The sequence below is a fragment of the Hyperolius riggenbachi genome, chromosome 6 (genome assembly GCF_040937935.1).
Source record: "Hyperolius riggenbachi isolate aHypRig1 chromosome 6, aHypRig1.pri, whole genome shotgun sequence".
NCBI lineage: Eukaryota > Metazoa > Chordata > Amphibia > Anura > Hyperoliidae > Hyperolius > Hyperolius riggenbachi.
Genome location: NC_090651.1, coordinates 387,796,557 through 387,817,271, shown reverse-complemented (window position 1 = coordinate 387,817,271; position 20,715 = coordinate 387,796,557). Strand labels below are relative to the sequence as shown.

The window sequence follows — 20,715 nt, the reverse complement described above, 5'->3', positions numbered from 1 at the left end:
TGTGGGCAGCAGACACCTGAAAATCGTAATGTGGGCAGCAGACACCTGAAAATCGTAATGTGGGCAGCAGTGACCAGAAAATCGCAATGTGGGCAGCAGTGACCAGAAAATCGTAATGTGGGCAGCAGACACCTGAAAATCGTAATGTGGGCAGCAGTGACCAGAAAATCGCAATGTGGGCAGCAGTGACCAGAAAATCGTAATGTGGGCAGCAGACACCTGAAAATCATAATGTGGGCAGCAGGCACCTGAAAATCGTAATGTGGGCAGCAGGCACCTGAAAATCGTAATGTGGGCAGCAGGCACCTGAAAATCGTAATGTGGGCAGCAGGCACCTGAAAATCGTAATGTGGGCAGCAGACACCTGAAAATCATAATGTGGGCAGCAGACACCTGAAAATCGTAATGTGGGCAGCAGACACCTGAAAATCGTAATGTGGGCAGCAGACACCTGAAAATCATAATGTGGGCAGCAGGCACCTGAAAATCGTAATGTGGGCAGCAGGCACCTGAAAATCGTAATGTGGGCAGCAGGCACCTGAAAATCGTAATGTGGGCAGCAGTGACCAGAAAATCGCAATGTGGGCAGCAGACACCTGAAAATCGTAATGTGGGCAGCAGGCACCTGAAAATCGTAATGTGGGCAGCAGGCACCTGAAAATCGTAATGTGGGCAGCAGACACCTGAAAATCATAATGTGGGCAGCAGACACCTGAAAATCGTAATGTGGGCAGCAGACACCTGAAAATCGTAATGTGGGCAGCAGACACCTGAAAATCATAATGTGGGCAGCAGGCACCTGAAAATCGTAATGTGGGCAGCAGGCACCTGAAAATCGTAATGTGGGCAGCAGGCACCTGAAAATCGTAATGTGGGCAGCAGGCACCTGAAAATCGTAATGTGGGCAGCAGTCACCTGAAAATCGTAATGTGGGCAGCAGACACCTGAAAATCGTAATGTGGGCAGCAGACACCTGAAAATCGTAATGTGGGCAGCAGACACCTGAAAATCGTAATGTGGGCAGCAGACACCTGAAAATCGTAATGTGGGCAGCAGACACCTGAAAATCGCAATGTGGGCAGCAGTGACCAGAAAATCGCAATGTGGGCAGCAGTGACCAGAAAATCGCAATGTGGGCAGCAGTGACCAGAAAATCGTAATGTGGGCAGCAGACACCTGAAAATCGTAATGTGGGCAGCAGGCACCTGAAAATCGTAATGTGGGCAGCTAAAAATCGTAATGTGGGCAGCAGGCACCTGAAAATCGCAATGTGGGCAGCAGACACCTGAAAATCGTAATGTGGGCAGCAGACACCTGAAAATCATAATGTGGGCAGCAGACACCTGAAAATCGTAATGTGGGCAGCAGACACCTGAAAATTGTAATGTGGGCAGCAGACACCTGAAAATCGTAATGTGGGCAGCAGACACCAGAATATCGTAATGTGGGCAGCAGGCACCTGAAAATCGTAATGTGGGCAGCAGGCACCTGAAAATCGTAATGTGGGCAGCAGACACCTGAAAATCATAATGTGGGCAGCAGACACCTGAAAATCGTAATGTGGGCAGCAGACACCTGAAAATCGTAATGTGGGCAGCAGACACCTGAAAATCATAATGTGGGCAGCAGGCACCTGAAAATCGTAATGTGGGCAGCAGACACCTGAAAATCGTAATGTGGGCAGCAGGCACCTGAAAATCGTAATGTGGGCAGCAGGCACCTGAAAATCGTAATGTGGGCAGCAGACACCTGAAAATCGTAATGTGGGCAGCAGACACCTGAAAATCATAATGTGGGCAGCAGGCACCTGAAAATCGTAATGTGGGCAGCAGACACCTGAAAATCGTAATGTGGGCAGCAGGCACCTGAAAATCGTAATGTGGGCAGCAGACACCTGAAAATCGTAATGTGGGCAGCAGGCACCTGAAAATCGTAATGTGGGCAGCAGACACCTGAAAATCGTAATGTGGGCAGCAGACACCTGAAAATCGCAATGTGGGCAGCAGTGACCAGAAAATCGCAATGTGGGCAGCAGACACCTGAAAATCGTAATGTGGGCAGCAGTGACCAGAAAATCGCAATGTGGGCAGCAGTGACCAGAAAATCGTAATGTGGGCAGCAGACACCTGAAAATCGTAATGTGGGCAGCAGGCACCTGAAAATCGTAATGTGGGCAGCTAAAAATCGTAATGTGGGCAGCAGGCACCTGAAAATCGCAATGTGGGCAGCAGACACCTGAAAATCGTAATGTGGGCAGCAGTGACCAGAAAATCGCAATGTGGGCAGCAGTGACCAGAAAATCGTAATGTGGGCAGCAGACACCTGAAAATCGTAATGTGGGCAGCAGGCACCTGAAAATCGTAATGTGGGCAGCAGACACCTGAAAATCGTAATGTGGGCAGCAGACACCTGAAAATCGTAATGTGGGCAGCAGACACCTGAAAATCGTAATGTGGGCAGCAGCAGGCACCTGAAAATCGTAATGTGGGCAGCAGACACCTGAAAATCGCAATGTGGGCAGCAGACACCTGAAAATCGTAATGTGGGCAGCAGACACCTGAAAATCGTAATGTGGGCAGCAGACACCTGAAAATCGTAATGTGGGCAGCAGACACCTGAAAATCGTAATGTGGGCAGCAGACACCTGAAAATCGCAATGTGGGCAGCAGTGACCAGAAAATCGCAATGTGGGCAGCAGTGACCAGAAAATCGTAATGTGGGCAGCAGACACCTGAAAATCGTAATGTGGGCAGCAAGCACCTGAAAATCGTAATGTGGGCAGCAGTCACCAGAAAATCGTAATGTGGGCAGCAGACACCTGAAAATCGTAATGTGGGCAGCAGGCACCTGAAAATCGCAATGTGGGCAGCAGACACCTGAAAATCGTAATGTGGGCAGCAGTGACCAGAAAATCGCAATGTGGGCAGCAGTGACCAGAAAATCGCAATGTGGGCAGCAGTGACCAGAAAATCGTAATGTGGGCAGCAGACACCTGAAAATCATAATGTGGGCAGCAGGCACCTGAAAATCGTAATGTGGGCAGCAGGCACCTGAAAATCGTAATGTGGGCAGCAGGCACCTGAAAATCGTAATGTGGGCAGCAGGCACCTGAAAATCGTAATGTGGGCAGCAGACACCTGAAAATCGTAATGTGGGCAGCAGACACCTGAAAATCATAATGTGGGCAGCAGGCACCTGAAAATCGTAATGTGGGCAGCAGGCACCTGAAAATCGTAATGTGGGCAGCAGGCACCAGAAAATCGTAATGTGGGCAGCAGACACCAGAAAATCGTAATGTGGGCAGCAGGCACCTGAAAATCGTAATGTGGGCAGCAGGCACCTGAAAATCGTAATGTGGGCAGCAGTCACCAGAAAATCGTAATGTGGGCAGCAGACACCAGAAAATCGTAATGTGGGCAGCAGTCACCAGAAAATCGTAATGTGGGCAGCAGACACCTGAAAATCGTAATGTGGGCAGCAGACACCTGAAAATCGTAATGTGGGCAGCAGGCACCTGAAAATCGTAATGTGGGCAGCAGACACCTGAAAATCATAATGTGGGCAGCAGACACCTGAAAATCGTAATGTGGGCAGCAGGCACCTGAAAATCGTAATGTGGGCAGCAGACACCTGAAAATCGTAATGTGGGCAGCATACACCTGAAAATCACAATGTGGGCAGCAGACACCTGAAAATCGTAATGTGGGCAGCATACACCTGAAAATCACAATGTGGGCAGCAGACACCAGAAAATCGTAATGAGGGCAGCAGACACCTGAAAATCGTAATGTGGGCAGCAGCCACCTGAAAATCGTAATGTGGGCAGCAGGCACCTGAAAATCGTAATGTGGGCAGCAGGCACCTGAAAATCGTAATGTGGGCAGCAGTTACCAGAAAATCACAATGTGGGCAGCAGTCACCTGAAAATCCCCCTGCAGAATTTCAATGTGTGTGGGCAGCGGGCAGCAGCGGGATACATACCTTCTTCCTTGCGTTCCATCGCCGCCTTCTCGCTCTAGCGGCTGACGTCACTTCCGCTACCGGAAGTGACGTCAGCCAGAAGGTGGCGATAGAACTCAAGGAAGAAGGTATGTATCCCGCCGCCGCTGCCCGCTGCCCACACACATTCACTAGCTGGAGAGGGAGCGCAGAGGGGAGAGCCCCGAGGTGAGGGAGAGGGGGGAACTTCCCCTCTCCCCGCCGACTGTGGGCAAGGCTTTCCCCTCATGCTGCCACCCCTCCAGCCCCCAAAAAACGGCCCCGAGCGGGCCCCAGGGGGGGGGGGGGGCGGGCCCCCCCGCGTGCGCAGGCACTGCAGGGCCTATTGCTACGCCCCTGCTCTGGCCTATCCAGAAGCTGCTCCAGTGTGGGTGGGTGGAGTCAGTGGCCATGGTGACAGAGAGTCCTCCAATCAGCTGCTGCCAGCTGTAAGGAGTAGATTGGTGTGCATGTGGTCTTACATAATATGCATGCTTTCTCTGCATGCACAGGGCGGTGTTGTAAGTGGGTGGAGTCAGTGGCCATGGTGACAGAGAATCCTCCAATCAGCAGCTGCCAGCTTTAAGGAGTAGATTGGTGTGCATGTGGTCTTACATAACATGCATGCTTTCTCTGCATGCACAGGGCAGTGTTGTCAGTGGGTGGAGTCAGTGGCCATGGGGACAGAGAGTCCTCCAATCAGCTGCTGCCAGCTGTACATAACATGCATGCTTTCTCTGCATGCACAGGGCAGTGTTTAGAAAGGGAACATGGAGCACAGTGGTGTGTTTGCTGCCATCTAGTGGTTCAAAAGAACAAGTACAGTGAAGAGACTTCAAATGTCATTATACATGCTGAAAGATAAAAGCATGAACAATGTCCGACTTTTTACAATTGGTAAATAAAATAGTGTATACTTCTGAAATAATAATAATAATAATAATAAAATATATATAAAAAATATGATAAAGATTATAAAAAAATAAAATAAAAATGTATAATAAAAAATAATGTGAATATGACATGAAGATATAAGCATAAAATCGAAGAACACATAAAAAACATAAAAACAATTGTAATATATCCAAAATATGAGGAGGCCATTGGCAAAAATTGTCCAGGCCTGGTAATATATAGTGTATAATCCCGTCTACGGTTTTGATATCGTAGACGAATATTTGCAGCTGTAATAATTATCATTGTATTAGAAGGATGATAATAATAGTCATAATGAAGATAATAATAAACATCAGTAATAGAAGATAAGATATATATATACACATATATATATATATATACATATATACATACACATACATACATATATACATATACACACATACACATACACACACATATACATAAAAAAATTTTTTTTTTTCCCTTTGGGGGGGGGGGGGGGGGGGGGGAAATAAAAGAGAGCGACCAAGATAAAAGCAAAACTTTTGACAGGGGTGGTTAGTGGATTTTTTCTATAACTTCGTTAAGGCCCTCCGGGGATAGGGTTCTTAATGTCTGTTTCCAGAACATTTCGTGTTTTTTGAGGAGATCAAATGCATTTGGTTTTCTTGTATCCACTGAGTCAATCAGTGTAATATTAAATAGCAGTGGATTGCTGTTGTGATGGGTGCTGAAGTGACGTGACACACTGTGAAGGGGAAATTGTTTAATGATATTTCTTTTATGTTGTCCGATTCTGCTGCGTACTAATTGGGTGGTTCTCCCCACATACTGGAGCCGGCACGGACAGGAGATGAGATAGATGACATATTTGGAGTCGCAAGTAAACCGTTTTTTCAAAGGGAAATTGCAGTTGGTACTGGTAGAAGAGAATGATACACTAGTGTTGATGAATTGGCAGGCTGTGCAGCGGGTCTTGTTACATGGAAAGCAGCCTGGTTTGAGTGGTTCTGAATGAGTGGGCAGGGGCTGTGTGGGCGGACGCAGTTTACTGGGTGCAAGAATGTTGCGGAGATTGGGAGCTCTCCTATATGTGATGGATGGTGCTTTGGGTAATAGCGGTCTTAAGAAGGGGTCCTGCATCAGGATCTCCCATCTGTTGGTTAGAATGTCACGAATGTGCGAATGCTGGGCATTGTATTGAGTGATGAACCTTGGAGGGCCTGTGTTGTTAGTTAGTTTTGCATCAGTACTCGGGGAGTTGGGGCGTTTGGCTTTAAATTTAGCATTTTTTTATCAACTGATGCAAAACTAACTAACAACACAGGCCCTCCAAGGTTCATTACTCAATACAATGCCCAGCATTCGCACATTCGTGACATTCTAACCAACAGATGGGAGATCCTGATGCAGGACCCCTTCTTAAGACCGCTATTACCCAAAGTACCATCCATCACATATAGGAGAGCTCCCAATCTCCGCAACATTGGGCGTAGTGGGCAGCACGGTGGCGTAGTGGTTAGCTCTCTCGCCTTGCAGCGCTGGGTCCCTGGTTCGAATCCCAGCCAGGGCACTATCTGCAAAGAGTTTGTATGTTCTCTCCGTGTCTGCGTGGGTTTCCTCCGGGCACTCCGGTTTCCTCCCACATTCCAAAAACATACGGATAAGTTAATTGGCTCCCCCTAAAAAAAATTGGCCCTAGACTACAGTACTTACACTACATAATATAGATATATGGCAATGGTAGGGATTAGATTGTGAGCTCCTTTGAGGGACAGTTAGTGACAAGATATATATATATACACTGTACAGCGCTGCGTAATATGTCGGCGCTATATAAATACTAAATAATAATAATAATAACATTCTTGCACCCAGTAAACTGCGTCCGCCCACACAGCCCCTGCCCACTCATTCAGAACCACTCAAACCAGGCTGCTTTCCATGTAACAAGACCCGCTGCACAGCCTGCCAATTCATCAACACTAGTGTATCATTCTCTTCTACCAGTACCAACTGCAATTTCCCTTTGAAAAAACGGTTTACTTGCGACTCCAAATATGTCATCTATCTCATCTCCTGTCCGTGCCGGCTCCAGTATGTGAGGAGAACCACCCAATTAGTACGCAGCAGAATCGGACAACATAAAAGACATATCATTAAACAATTTCCCCTTCACAGCGTGTCACGTCACTTCAGCACCCATCACAAGAGCAATCCGCTGCTATTCAATATTACACTGAATGACTCAGTGGATACAAGAAAACCAAATGCATTTGATCTCCTCAAAAAACACGAAATGTTCTGGATACAGACATTAAGAACCCTATCCCCGGAGGGCCTTAACGAAGTTATAGAAAAAATCCACTAACCATCCCTGTCAAAAGTTTTGCTTTTATCTTGGTCGCTCTCTTTTATCCCCCCCCCCAAGGGAAAAAAAATATATATTTTTTTTATGTATATGTGTGTGTATATGTGTGTGTATGTGTATGTATATATTCGTCTACGATATCAAAACCGTAGACGGGATTATACACTATATATTACCAGGCCTGGACAATTTTTGCCAATGGCCTCCTCATATTTTGGATATATTACAATTGTTTTTATGTTTTTTATGTGTTCTTCGATTTTATGCTTATATCTTCATGTCATATTCACATTATTTTTTATTATACATTTTTGTTATTTTTTTTTATAATCTTTATCATATTTTTTATATATATTTTATTATTATTATTATTATTATTATTATTATTATTATTTCAGAAGTATACACTATTTTATTTACCAATTGTAAAAAGTCGGACATTGTTCATGCTTTTATCTTCATTATCTTTCAGCATGTATAATGACATTTGAAGTCTCTTCACTGTACTTGTTCTTTTGAACCACTAGATGGCAGCAAACACACCACTGTGCTCCATGTTCCCTTTCTAAACACAGCCCTGTGCATGCAGAGAAAGCATGCATGTTATGTACAGCTGGCAGCAGCTGATTGGATGACTCTCTGTCCCCATGGCCACTGACTCCACCCACTGACAACACCGCCCTGTGCATGCAGAGAAAGCATGCATGTTATGTAAGACCACATGCACACCAATCTACTCCTTAAAGCTGGCAGCTGCTGATTGGAGGATTCTCTGTCACCATGGCCACTGACTCCACCCACTTACAACACCGCCCTGTGCATGCAGAGAAAGCATGCATATTATGTAAGACCACATGCACACCAATCTACTCCTTACAGCTGGCAGCAGCTGATTGGAGGACTCTCTGTCACCATGGCCACTGACTCCACCCACCCACACTGGAGCAGCTTCTGGATAGGCCAGAGCTGCCAGCATTAACACATTTAAAGCAGCAAGCGACCTCACAACAGTACAGAGGTGCTCTGCTTGCTATAACTGAATTGCTGGTAAGTCTTTATCTTTATTTTTAACCACTACACATGCTTTTTTTTCTCTCTTGCCAGCTACAACGTATTCCATTCCCTACCTTCTACTGAAATATACCTAAAGCGGTCAATTTGATACCAACTTAATCTGATTTACTAACTACCTTTTACCACTGTTATCTAGTCCATTCCCCTATACACATTATGTAGTTTACACTGACCCATTCCTTGCAATCACCCCCCTACTATAACATATCACTAAACACTATGTTTGAAATACTATTCTTATTACACTAAATAATAATCCATTTGTATCTTTTTATGGCAACATTTATAGCTATGCCTCTGTCTTTTGTTTACAGTTGTTTATCCCCTGCTTATTGCCTGAAGAAGTGGGCTGTGCGCGCGAAACGCATTGCATCTTTGGGGTATTTTCAATAAATGTGTATATCTATACATTTACAGTCCTTGGTGTCTGCTTTAATGGAGGCGAGTCCACCACTTCCTCCCAGCAATTTTTTAAAAATTGTATGTACTTTTATCCTTCTGGCGCCTCTGTTCACCTACCAAAATGTATAAATTGGTTCAAAGCTGTGCAGAACGGTTTGAATAAGGACAACAACTTCTTATATTGGTATGAGACTGATGATATTTGAACTTTCTTAGCCATTCTAGCTGAACTTGTGAACTAAGAATTTACGATACCTCTGGGTCAATCCTAATCCCAGGTCTGTGAGCATGGCGTAAAAAAGGATCCTTATCTTAGCTAATAACCTCTAACCCCAGGTCGATGGTCTGTGTGAATTAAGGCATCTTAATGACATGTTTTTATGCTTGAAAAAATATCTGTTTTCCCTTTTGATGTTGCATGTATATAAGCTGTCTTTACTACCAGTTTGCAAACTAACAGGATATAAGCCCGACGAAGGCTGCAAGGCCAAAAGCTTGCTTATTTTTATTCATTTTTAGTTAGCCAATAAATGGTATCATCCTGATTTAAAACGTCTTGCTTTTACTGATGGCTAACACGGTACAATACCCTACTGCTACTACTTCTCCGATATGTAATACTATTAGCTGTTAGTTTGATGGGCTAATACGTAAGTACTGGCTGGACTAACTGAATGTATTGATATAGAGCCGTCTGATTTTTGTTTGTTGCTTACTGTATTTTTTACTGAAAATAAAACTGCTTTTATTACCAAGTGCCACAACGAGACATCAGAAGGAATGGCAAGCAATGTCGATCTTGTTTCATTGAAGGAAGCCTGAAGTGCAAAGACTACAGATATGTTCCGTGTACCGGCAACCAGTTCGAATGCTTCTTCTTGAAAGGCATAGCAGCTCGACTAGGTAATGATCCCCTTTATCTACCCCGGGGGTGTCAATGTTTATTAAATCGTTTTTTAAGATTTACATTGGGCGGTCTGCAGGCATCACTAGTGATAGGCTGAAACTTACACACAAGTAATTTCACAGTGAAATTCAGAATTATGATACAAAGTTTTAATGCGGAATTTCAATCTATTGCCAATTTATTTCTGTATGTAATCCTATTTATGATCCATCATTTCTTAAAACGGTTACTCTGGGGGTGTTGGGGCCGGCGGAAGAAGTAGGCGGTCGACAAGACCAGCCCCGGAGTCACCACGGGAATGTCGCTGGGGTAAGTTTGTGACATTGTCAGGATGGTTGGAGTGAAACTCTGAAATTAGGTCATCTGCATGCACTTGGTGGGCGGGAACCCAAGACCTCTCCTCCAGTCCACTCTCTTTCTCTCTTTGATCTGTTTGTAAGTGATACTGAAGTTAAAACGGGAAAAGAATAGGGCAAGAACAAGCCTGGTAAGGATGAAGTCTCTCGGCCTTTTCAATATATTCAAGATTTTCATGAGCTGTATATACCATTACAGGATGAGTGACACCTTCCAACCAAGGTCTCCATTCTTCAAAGGCCAATTTTACTCCAAGAAACTCTCGATTATCTATGTCATAATTGCAATCAGCAGGCAAGATTTTCCTGGGAAAAAAAAACAAAACACAATAATGGAATCGCTCTTTATTCCCTGAAAATAGAGAGAACCACTTATTCACCAGGTTCTGATGCATCAACTTCTACAATAAAGGTCTGTTGGATGTCTGGATGTGCCAAGACAGGGGCGGATTGACCAGATACTTGTAATGTTCTTGGTGTTAAAGGCTGTCTTCCATTCATCTCCTTGCCAGATATATATTAAATTGTAAGTTCCTCTTAAGTCTAACTTGGTAAAAATCTGGGTTCCTGCCACTTGGAAAGCAAATCAATAAGTGGCAGCAGATACCGGTCTTCACCGTAATCTTGTTTAACCCTCTGGGATCAATACAGGGCTGGGAGGGAGGTATGGATAAATCCTTTCTCGAAATTTTCCTTTATATGGGATTTTATAGCCTGATCTTCTGGCTCTAAGAGATTAAAAAATTGTCCTCTAGGAGGCATGGTCCGAGGCAGGAAGTCTATGGGACAATCATAAGACCTATGTGGCGGAAGCTTATCAGTGGCCTGAGGAGAAAAAAACATGAGCAAATTCCCTGTATGGCTCAGGTAACCCCTCTAACACAACATCCCCCCCACATAAAGGAATTACTTTTAAGCAATAGGTGGGACCAGACCGCCAATCAAACTGCAGGTTACTTTTTTTAACCAAGAGAGAACCAAAACCAGTGTAGTCGACTGCAATTTAAGCAAAGAGAACTTCTGCAATTCAGCATGTATGGCTCCAACTTTTAGGAAGACCTCCAGAGCATCCGTGACTAACTGGTCTAATTGTAAAGGAGAACCATCAATTGCTGTAACACATACTTTCTCAGACAATGACATGACAGGGATGCCTAATTCCTGGGCCAAAGAAACATCTAGAAAATCAACTGCAGCACTGCTATCAAGAAAAGCTTCAGTTATTTCACTTGTAAACTCAAGAAATTACTACTGGTAATAATACCCATTCAGACTTAAGACCCCACTTAGGCACTGACCTTGGACAGGTGTCCTTTATCACTGTAATACAGACATAACCCTTCAGATCTCCTCAACTTCTCTGTGTAGAGGACAATTTGGAGGAGCCAATTTGCATGGGCTCCACTGAAGTAGATGAGGAACCGGGTTTACCACAGAGGAAAGTGCTGGATGTCCTTGAGGTAGACCAAATTCTTGGACTGAGAGTCCACTTGGAGTAACCAGATAATTAGGGCGACGCTCTGAGCTTCTATTCCGGACGTGTTAGGCCGCACCTGAAAGCAGAGGCGTATCTGGGCAAAACAGCGCCTATGGCAAACACTGAAATTGCGCCCCCCACACACACGCGGTCAGAGCACCCTTCCCCTGTAAAAACAGCATCCTTTCTCACTTTCATTGTTGTCTGGTTAAGTAAAAGCTTATACTGCACATACTGGAGGTAGCAGAGATCAGCACACACTGCAGCTAGTTTACTATCAGTACAGGCACAGAGTAACAGCTTATACTGTACATACTGGAGGTAGCAGAGATCAGCACACGCTGCAGCTAGTTTACTATCAGTACAGGCACAGAGTAACAGCTTATATAATACAGACTGGAGGTAGCAGAGATCAGCACACGCTACAGCTAGGTTACTATCAGTACAGGCACAGAGTAGCAGATTATACTGCACACACTGGAGGTAGCAGAGATCAGCACACGCTGCAGCTAGTTTACTATCAGTACAGGCACAGAGTAACAGCTTATATAATACATACTGGAGGTAGCAGAGATCAGCACACACTGCAGCTAGCTTACTGTCAGTACAGTACAGGCACATGGGAGCCCACTTCTGTGATTATATTAACCACACTTTGCTCTTGAAGGGGAGGAGGGGGTTTATTGGCCATGCTATATGGGGGTAAAGGAGGGGTGCAACACTAGATACAAGGGATGGGTCCCATAGAGGGGGAAAACGTCTCTATAAGTATATAAAATATATATAATTTGTGTACATGCACATCACAAAGACACACATACATACACACAACATACATTTATACTACGCACAGTCAGATACTCCACATATACAGCAAACACATACAAACAGCCATTTACACAGATCCATACATAATGCACAAATACAGCACACACATACAAGCAGCCATTTACACGCAGATCCATACACATGCACACGCATACCAGCAGCCATTTACACAGATCCATACATATGCACACACATACCAGCAGCCATTTACACAGATCCATACATAATGCACAAATACAGCACACACATCGCAGCAGCCATTTACACACGCAGATATGCACACACATTTCAGCAGCCATTTACACGCAGATCCATACACATGCACACACATACCAGCAGCCATTTACACAGATCCATACATAATGCACAAATAGAGCACACACATTGCAGCAGCCATTTACACACGCAGATATGCACACACATTTTAGCAGCCATTTTCACGCAGATCCATACACATGCACACACACACACCAGCAGCCATTTACACAGATCCATACATATGCACACACATTGCAGCAGCCATTTACACGCAGCTCCACACACATGCACACACATACCAGCAGCCATTTACACAGATCCATACATATGCACAAATACATCAGCACACATACACAGTGACAGCACACACAATACATACATAAAAGAAGCACCTCAGTCTCACAGCACTCTGTGTCGGTCACGCTGTCTCCCCTGCACGTGTCTGTGTATCTCTTCTCCTCCAGGCTTCCTCATGTTCCGAGGGAGGGGGGAGGTGGACGGGTCACGGGCTCACATTTCTCCAGTTCCTCTCTGTGTAAACAGCTCAGCAATGCGCATAGCTGAAGCTATAAATTCGGAGCAAGAGGGTAATGTAGATCAGGCTCCAGCCTGATCTAATTTTGAGTATATTCAATTTTACAAGTAGCAACTTCCCCCCTCCGTGCAGGTAAAAGTGGTGCGTCCCCTGCACCCAATGCACTCACTGGCCAATGACGCTTCTGATAGGAAGGCAGCAAGGGACAGCGGGCAGCGCTGATCAGAGCAGCAATAAGGAGATAGCGTGCAGCACAGAATGGGGCAGGCATGGCGCCCATGGGTGCTATGTCGCCCATGGCACTAGCCATACCTGCACCTCTCTAAATACGCCTCTGCCTGAAAGTACATCAAACAACTGTTCATAAAGTTGCTGAAGTGATTTCTGGAACCAGAAAACTTGTCTGGAAAGAGCAGTTTAGGTTCCACAACTGACCCCATAGCTTGGACAGGACAGGAATCTCATCAGCGGAAGTGACTGGCTGGCTAACTGAGGCTGTTGATTCTGCTGGGTGATAATCAACTGCATGAGTTGATTCACAGCCCCAGTCAGCAATAGATTTTGATGGTGAAGATCCTCCATCTTGTTTTTGACTTGTGAGAACGTGAGGCCTGCTGGATCCTTACATCAGTTCATATGCCACAACTTCCTTCGCAGTCTTCAGCTTGTGTATAGCGCATGCTTGGCCAGCCGAGGAATTACAAAGTGTGTCGTCCCAGCAACCAGTTACTTCCATGCCTTGATGTGCACAAGGTATAGTAACTGAAATGGGCAAGACAGAGGTACCAACACAACCACACTGTGCAGTTACAGTCGGGGAAGTAAGACAGTCCATGTCAGCAACAGGTGATCAGAAAAACACAGTACAGAATCACAAATTGTAATCAATCCAGTAACAGTCCAGGGGTCATACATGGTAGATGAGAATATAATGGTACCAAGGGATGAGACAGAAGCAGGTCAAGAATGGTTCCAAGGTTGGTCTAGGGTACAATCCAATAACAAGGTTAAGAGACAAGGCAAGGTCATACAAGGAAGGCAGCTATCGCTATCACGAGCGAGGGGCTCTGGGAGGGGCAGGCTTATATACCCTGAGGCTTAATTATGCCTCAAATACAATTCCCAGCAGTCCCTGCACCGCAAGGGGAGAGCAACCCATTAGTCACTATGCCCCTTTAATTGAACGTTGCACTCCAGCAGCTAATAGTGCCGCTGGAGTGCATAATAAGGGGGTGTAGCCGTGCGTGCCCGCCTGCAGATGTACATGGCCTCTGGGGGAGTCACAGCCAGTGTAGGAAGGAGATGGTCATCCGGACAAGTTCCCGGAGTCGCCGCAGGAACGTCACTGAGGTAAGTGCATCACAATCCAAACTCGGCTCTTCCTGTTTAGAAAGCCAGCACCTATCCGTGAGGAGTAGTGTTGGGCGAACAGTGTTCGCCACTGTTCGGGTTCTGCAAAACATCACCCTGTTCGGGTGATGTTCGAGTTCGGCCGAACACCCGATGGTGTTCGGCCAAACCGTTCGGCCATATGGCCGAACTAAGAACGCATGGCCGAACGTTACCCGAACGTTCAGCTAGCGCTGTGATTGGCCGAACGGGTCACGTGGTTCGGACCCAAACGCGCTCTGATTGGCCGAACGGGTCACGTGGTTCGGGTAAATAAATACCCGATCCACGTCATTTCTCCGTCATTTGTCTGTGGGTTTAGCTTTGGGTAGGCAGGCAGGGTAGTTCTCTCTCCAGCCAGGCTAGCCAGGGTCCCCTCAGTCATTGTGTCGCTGCTGGGAACAGTAGTACACCGCTCACCCACACTATATAGCATTGTGTTTACTGCCACTCTGTGTGTCTGGTGGGAACAGTAGTACACCGCTCACCCTGTATAGCATTGTGCTCTGTGTCGCTGCTGGGAATAGTAGTACACCGCTCACCCACACTATATAGAATTGTGTTTACTGCCACTCTGTGTGTCTGCTGGGAACAGTAGTACACCGCTCACCCTGTACAGCATTGTGCTCTGTGTCGCTGCTGGGAATAGAAGTACACCGCTCACCCACACTATATAGCATTGTGTTTACTGCCACTCTGTGTGTCTGCTGGGAACAGTAGTACACCGCTCACCCTGTATAGCATTGTGCTCTGTGTCGCTGCTGGGAATAGTAGTACACCGCTCACCCACACTATAAAGCATTGTGTTTACTGCCACTCTGTGTGTCTGCTGGGAACAGTAGTACACCGCTCACCCACCACTGTATAGCATTGTGCTCTGTGTCGCTGCTGGGAATAGTAGTACACCGCTCACCCACCACTGCATAGCATTGTGTTTACTGCCACTCTGTGTCTCTGCTGGGAACAGTAGTACACCGCTCACCCGCCACTGTATAGCATTTCTGTACTGCCACTGTACTGCTGCCAGTCAGCGTGTACTTTAAGGATAAGTGAGATGAAGAAGAAATCCTGTGAAAGAGGGAGGGGCAAGGGAAGAGGTGTTCCCCCTGACGGTTCACGTACAGGCCACAGTGGAGCACCGAAGAAAACCCACTCAATACCGCCCATGTTGTCCAGGAAATCAACCCTCACAAATCCAAAAGAACAGGACCAGATAATTAATTGGATGACCTCTCAAGCGTCCAGCAGTGGGTTAAGCAGCACCAGCACATTACGCATGAGGTCCGAGTCCTCAGCCAGTTACAAGGAGCCAGTGGGCACAAAGCTGACACAACCAGCAGCGACACCACGCACACAACTGCCAAATAACCAGTCCGAAGAATTTCCTCAGTACACAATGGGGTATTCGCAGGAGCTATTCCCAGCCCAACAAACTTCCACCTTTCAAAGGTCAATGGAACAGCCAGAAATGTTGTGCCCGGATTCACAACCATTGACTGTGGGAAATGCACCGCGCGCTGAAATGCAAGGCGAGTCCGAGGACTTTGAAACCCAAATCCCAGAGCAAGTTGGGCAGGAGGGGTTTCAATTGCAGGAGGTCGGCCGAGAAGATCTTGAAGACGACGTTGGAGTGTGCTGCGCAGAGGTTGTTGTGGGGAGCTCTACTCCACGGCAGCGGCCCACAATCACATATGACGAGTTTGAGGAGATGGAAGAGTAGGAGGGTATGGACAATGTTGACAGAGACCCAGATTTTGTATGTGAAGGAGAACATCGCCGTCGTAGCAGCAGCACAGATGAGTCTGTTGAAGAACCCACTGCTGCACGAGTTCGCCTTGTGCCACAAGGTAGGCGGCGCGAAATTTCAGGCACCACAAGCGTGGAAGTTCAAGTGAGACAAAAAAGAGGCGCAAACAGAAATCGCCAGCAAGGCAGGTGCTCCAAAGTCTGGCCTTTCTTTGAAGACTGCAGTGAGGATGGTACCATGGTGATTTGCAAGGTGTGCAAGACCCGCCTGAGCAGGGGGAAACATATTAACAACCTCTCCACCACCAGCATGACCCGCCACATGGTATCCAAACATCCCACTCTGTGGCCGCCAGGACAGGGTACCAGCAACACTGCCTCCCTTGGGGTCACCAGACTCACCACCAGACCCTACTCAGCAGCAGCAGTAGCCCAGCCATTGCGTGGTTCACAACATTCACAAACATCAGACGACGCTGACACTGTCACTTTCCGGAATAGTGCTCTTGAGGTCTCCCAGTCATCAAACACAACAACCAACAGCCGTTCAGTGTGCAGCCCTACGGTTCAGTTGTCTGTCTCGGAGATGCTTGAGCGCAAGAGGAAATTGCCAGCAAATGACCCCCGGGCCGTGGCACTAACAGCCAGCATAGCCAAGCTTCTGAAGTTCTGGCCTGCGAAATGCTGCCATATCGAGTGGTGGAGACAAACAGCTTCAAGGGCATGATGTCAGTGGCCATCCCACGTTACGTGGTTCCCAGCCGCTACCACTTTGCGCGCTCTGCAGTGCCTGAGTTGCATGAGCACGTGGTCAGCAAAATAACCCAAAGCACTGGAAGCAGTGCAGCACAGCTGTTGTTGGCATGCGTCAGCAAGCGTTGCTGAAGCTGATCTGCCTTGGGGATAAGCAGCACACAGGGGAGGAAATTTGGAGGGGAATAAAAAAACAGACGGATTTGTGGCTGGCACCGCTGGACCTGAAACTGGGCATGGTTGTGTGTGATAATGGGAGTAATCTCATTCGCGCTTTAAGGTTGGCTAAGCTGACACACATCCCTTGCCTGGCGCACGTGATGAACCTAGTAGTTCAGCGGTTCCTGAGGACATACCCAGGCGTGGCCGATCTTCTGTTGAAGGTGCGACGAGTGGCCAAACATTGTAGAAATTCCAGTACTGCTTCGGGGGCACTCGCCAAGATGCAGGAGCGCTTCAATCTCCCCCACCATCGCTTGCTGTGTGATGTCCCTACGCGCTGGAATTCTACGCTGCACATGCTAGCCCGCTTTTGCGAGCAGAAGAGTGCAGTGATCCAGTACATGACGGCGCAGTACCGAGGCGCATCCGGACAGCTGCCAAGCTTCTGTGGATCCGATTGGGCCAACATGTTGGACCTCTGCCAAGTCCTCCAAAATTTTGAGCAATCCACGTTGCTTGTGAGCAGTGACAATTCTTCAGTCAGCATTACCATACCACTGCTGTGTTTACTGAAGAAGTCAATGTTGAAAATCAAGGAAACAGCTGTCATGATGCAACTGGGGGAATCTGAAGGAGAAAACGATCAGCGTGATGGTACCAACATCAGGCCATCCGCCTCAGGAAACGCTGGCCCCAGCAGCTATGACGAAGAAGAGGAGGAGGAACAGCTGGAGTTGGAGCAGGAATTTCATGCCACCACTGACGAGGGCCAGAGCGGTGCACGTTGGACTTCCACAATTCAGCGCGAATGGTCAGTAGAAGCAGACCAGGAAGAAGGTGACGACTATGATGCATCACAACAACTATCACAATGCTCACAAGAGGATGATGAGGATTCTGGCAGGACTCTGGCACACATGGCTCAATTCATGCTAGACTGCATTGAACGCGACCCACGCATTGTGCGCATTCTGGACAACACCAATTACTGGGTTTATACCCTTCTGGATCCACGGTACAAACACAATGTTCCAAAACTGCTTGAAGAAAGAGTCAGACAGGTCAAAATGGAAGAATACCAGCTGGCCCTTGTGGAGACTTTAGAGAGGAGATTGACATCCTCCCCCTCCTCTAGCCAGTTGTACGCAGACAGACTGACTTCCGCAAACCCAGGACAACCAGGAGGGCAGCAAACAACACAAGCCGCAGCTAGTGCCCAAAAGGGAATGGTATCGGCAGTGTGCTTGGAGTGGGAAAATTTTCTGACACCCATGCAGCAGCCCACAGAACAGCAAGCGTGCAGATCCACCTCCAACACCGATCGCCTGGAGAAGATAGTCAAGGACTACATGTCAGATGGCGTAGCTGTGTTGAACAATCCATCTGCACCCTTCAACTATTGGGTATCGAAGCTAGACACCTGGCACGAATTGGCAATGTACGCAATAGAGGTGCTGGCTTGCCCGGCAGCCAGTGTTATGTCGGAACGCTGTTTCAGTGCTGCCGGAGGCATCGTCACAGATCGGCGTATCCGCCTCTCCACAGAAAATGCAGACCGTCTGACTCAAATTAAAATGAATCAATCCTGGATTGGAAACGACTACGCAACACTCCCGGACCCCAACCAAGTAACATGAACAATGACCATCTGTGATGGGTTAGCGTTACCGGTCCCTTTTCCTGGAACCTCTTATCTGTATTACATTTATGACTGCATGACGGCAAAAAGCATGCTATCCGCACGCTTCTTGTCCTCATGCAAGACCTGGGTTGTTGTGTCTCAAAGTGTGGCCTTCTCCTCCTGCGCCTCCTCCTGTTCCATCACGTGTGCTGCTGCTGGGTTAGCGTGTCCGGTCCCTGTTTATGGAGCCTCTTATCTGTATTACATTTATGACTGCATGGCGGCAAAAAGCATGCTATCCGCACACTTCTTGTCCTCATGCAAGGCCTGGGTTGTTGTGTCTCAAAGCGTGGCCTTCTCCTCCTGCGCCTCCTCCTGTTCCATCACGTGTGCTGCTGCTGGGTTAGCGTTTCCAGTCCCTGTTTATTGAACCTCTTATCTGTATTACATTTATGACTGCATGCCGGCAAAAATCATGCTATCCGCACACTTCTTGTCCTCATGCAAGGCCTGGGTTGTTGTGTCTCACAGCGTGGCCTTCTCCTCCTGCGCCTCCTCCTGTTCCATCACGTGTGCTGCTGCTGGGTTAGCGTTTCCGGTCCCTGTTTATTGAACCTCTTATCTGTATTACATTTATGACTGCATGACGGCAAAAAGCATGCTATCCGCACGCTTCTTGTCCTCATGCAAGGCCTGGGTTGTTGTGTCTCAAAGCGTGGCCTTCTCCTCCTGCGCCTCCTCCTGTTCCATCACGTGTGCTGCTGCTGGGTTAGCATTACCGGTCCCTTTTCCTGGAACCTCTTATCTGTATTATATTTATGACTGCATGGCGGCAAAATGCATGCTATCCGCACGCTTCTTGTCCTCATGCAAGGCCTGGGTTGTTGTGTCTCAAAGCGTGGCCTTCTCCTCCTGCGCCTCCTCCTGTTCCATCACGTGTGCTGCTGCTGGGTTAGCGTTTCCGGTCCCTTTTTACGTAACCTCTTATCTGTATTACATTTATGACTGCATGCCGACAAAATGCATGTTACCTGTGCAAAGAAAACAGACATTTCCCGCATTTAAAAGACAGTTTACCTTTGAAACTTTAAAATCGATTTTCTCAAAAACTATAAGCTCTTTTTGCTACATTTTTTTCCTCTTGTACCCACTCCCAAGGTGCACATACCCTGTAAATTTGGGGTATGTAGCATGTAAGGAGGCTTTACAAAGCACGAAAGTTCGGGTCCCCATTGACTTCCATTATGTTTGGAGTTCGGCGCGAACACCCGAACATCGCGTCCATGTTCGGTGAACGTTCGCGAACCCGAACATCCAGGTGTTCGCCCAACACTAGTGAGGAGACATTGGGCGAGACTCCCTAACACTGCTACTGCCTATGGAGCACACCCTAGTGGCAGCAGCTCTGGTGCTTTGTATCCACCAAGAGAAAAGCGCCATATAAATGTTCTGTTTCATGTCTTGCCTTGTAGATGATCCGGTTCTGAGTGCAGCCCCGTCCATTCTCATACGGGAGCAAAGCTGCAAACTTTGGGGGTCCGATCGATGGTGGAGCAGTGTGGTGGACGATAGTGACGGTCAAGTAGATGCAAATAACTTTGAGCTGATGCAAATGTATGCAAATTTCCATGCAGCTTGAAAATGAACCAATCAGATCCTGCTGAGGTAAAAGGTGATTGGTTAATTTTCAAGCTGCATACATTTGCATACAAATTTGCACACATTTGCATCAACTCAAAGTTATTTGCATCTACTTGACCATCACTAGTGGACGATTTGGATTATTCAGAGGCTCTACCAAGGTAAGTATGGGACTTTAAGATTCACTTGGGAAGATTAATAGTGAATGAGGTGAATTTTGGGAAGGAGACAGGCGGCACCTTTAATGTCCCATCGACTATTGATCAACACACAAGCGCTAATTCTTCTCGGGGCCCCCATACTTTGGGTTCTGTATG

The 20,715-nt window shown here is 46.9% G+C and overlaps 1 protein-coding gene across 1 annotated transcript in view; it reads left to right on the top strand.

Moving 5' to 3' along the window:
• LOC137523127 (protein RoBo-1-like) overlaps positions 1-20,715 on the top strand; it is a 73,783-nt gene that overhangs the window by 38,667 nt on the left and 14,401 nt on the right. Inside the window, exon 3 of the mRNA XM_068243361.1 lies at positions 9,482-9,628. Coding sequence (XP_068099462.1) covers positions 9,482-9,628 — 147 coding nt within the window. The remainder of the gene's footprint in view (positions 1-9,481; positions 9,629-20,715) is intronic.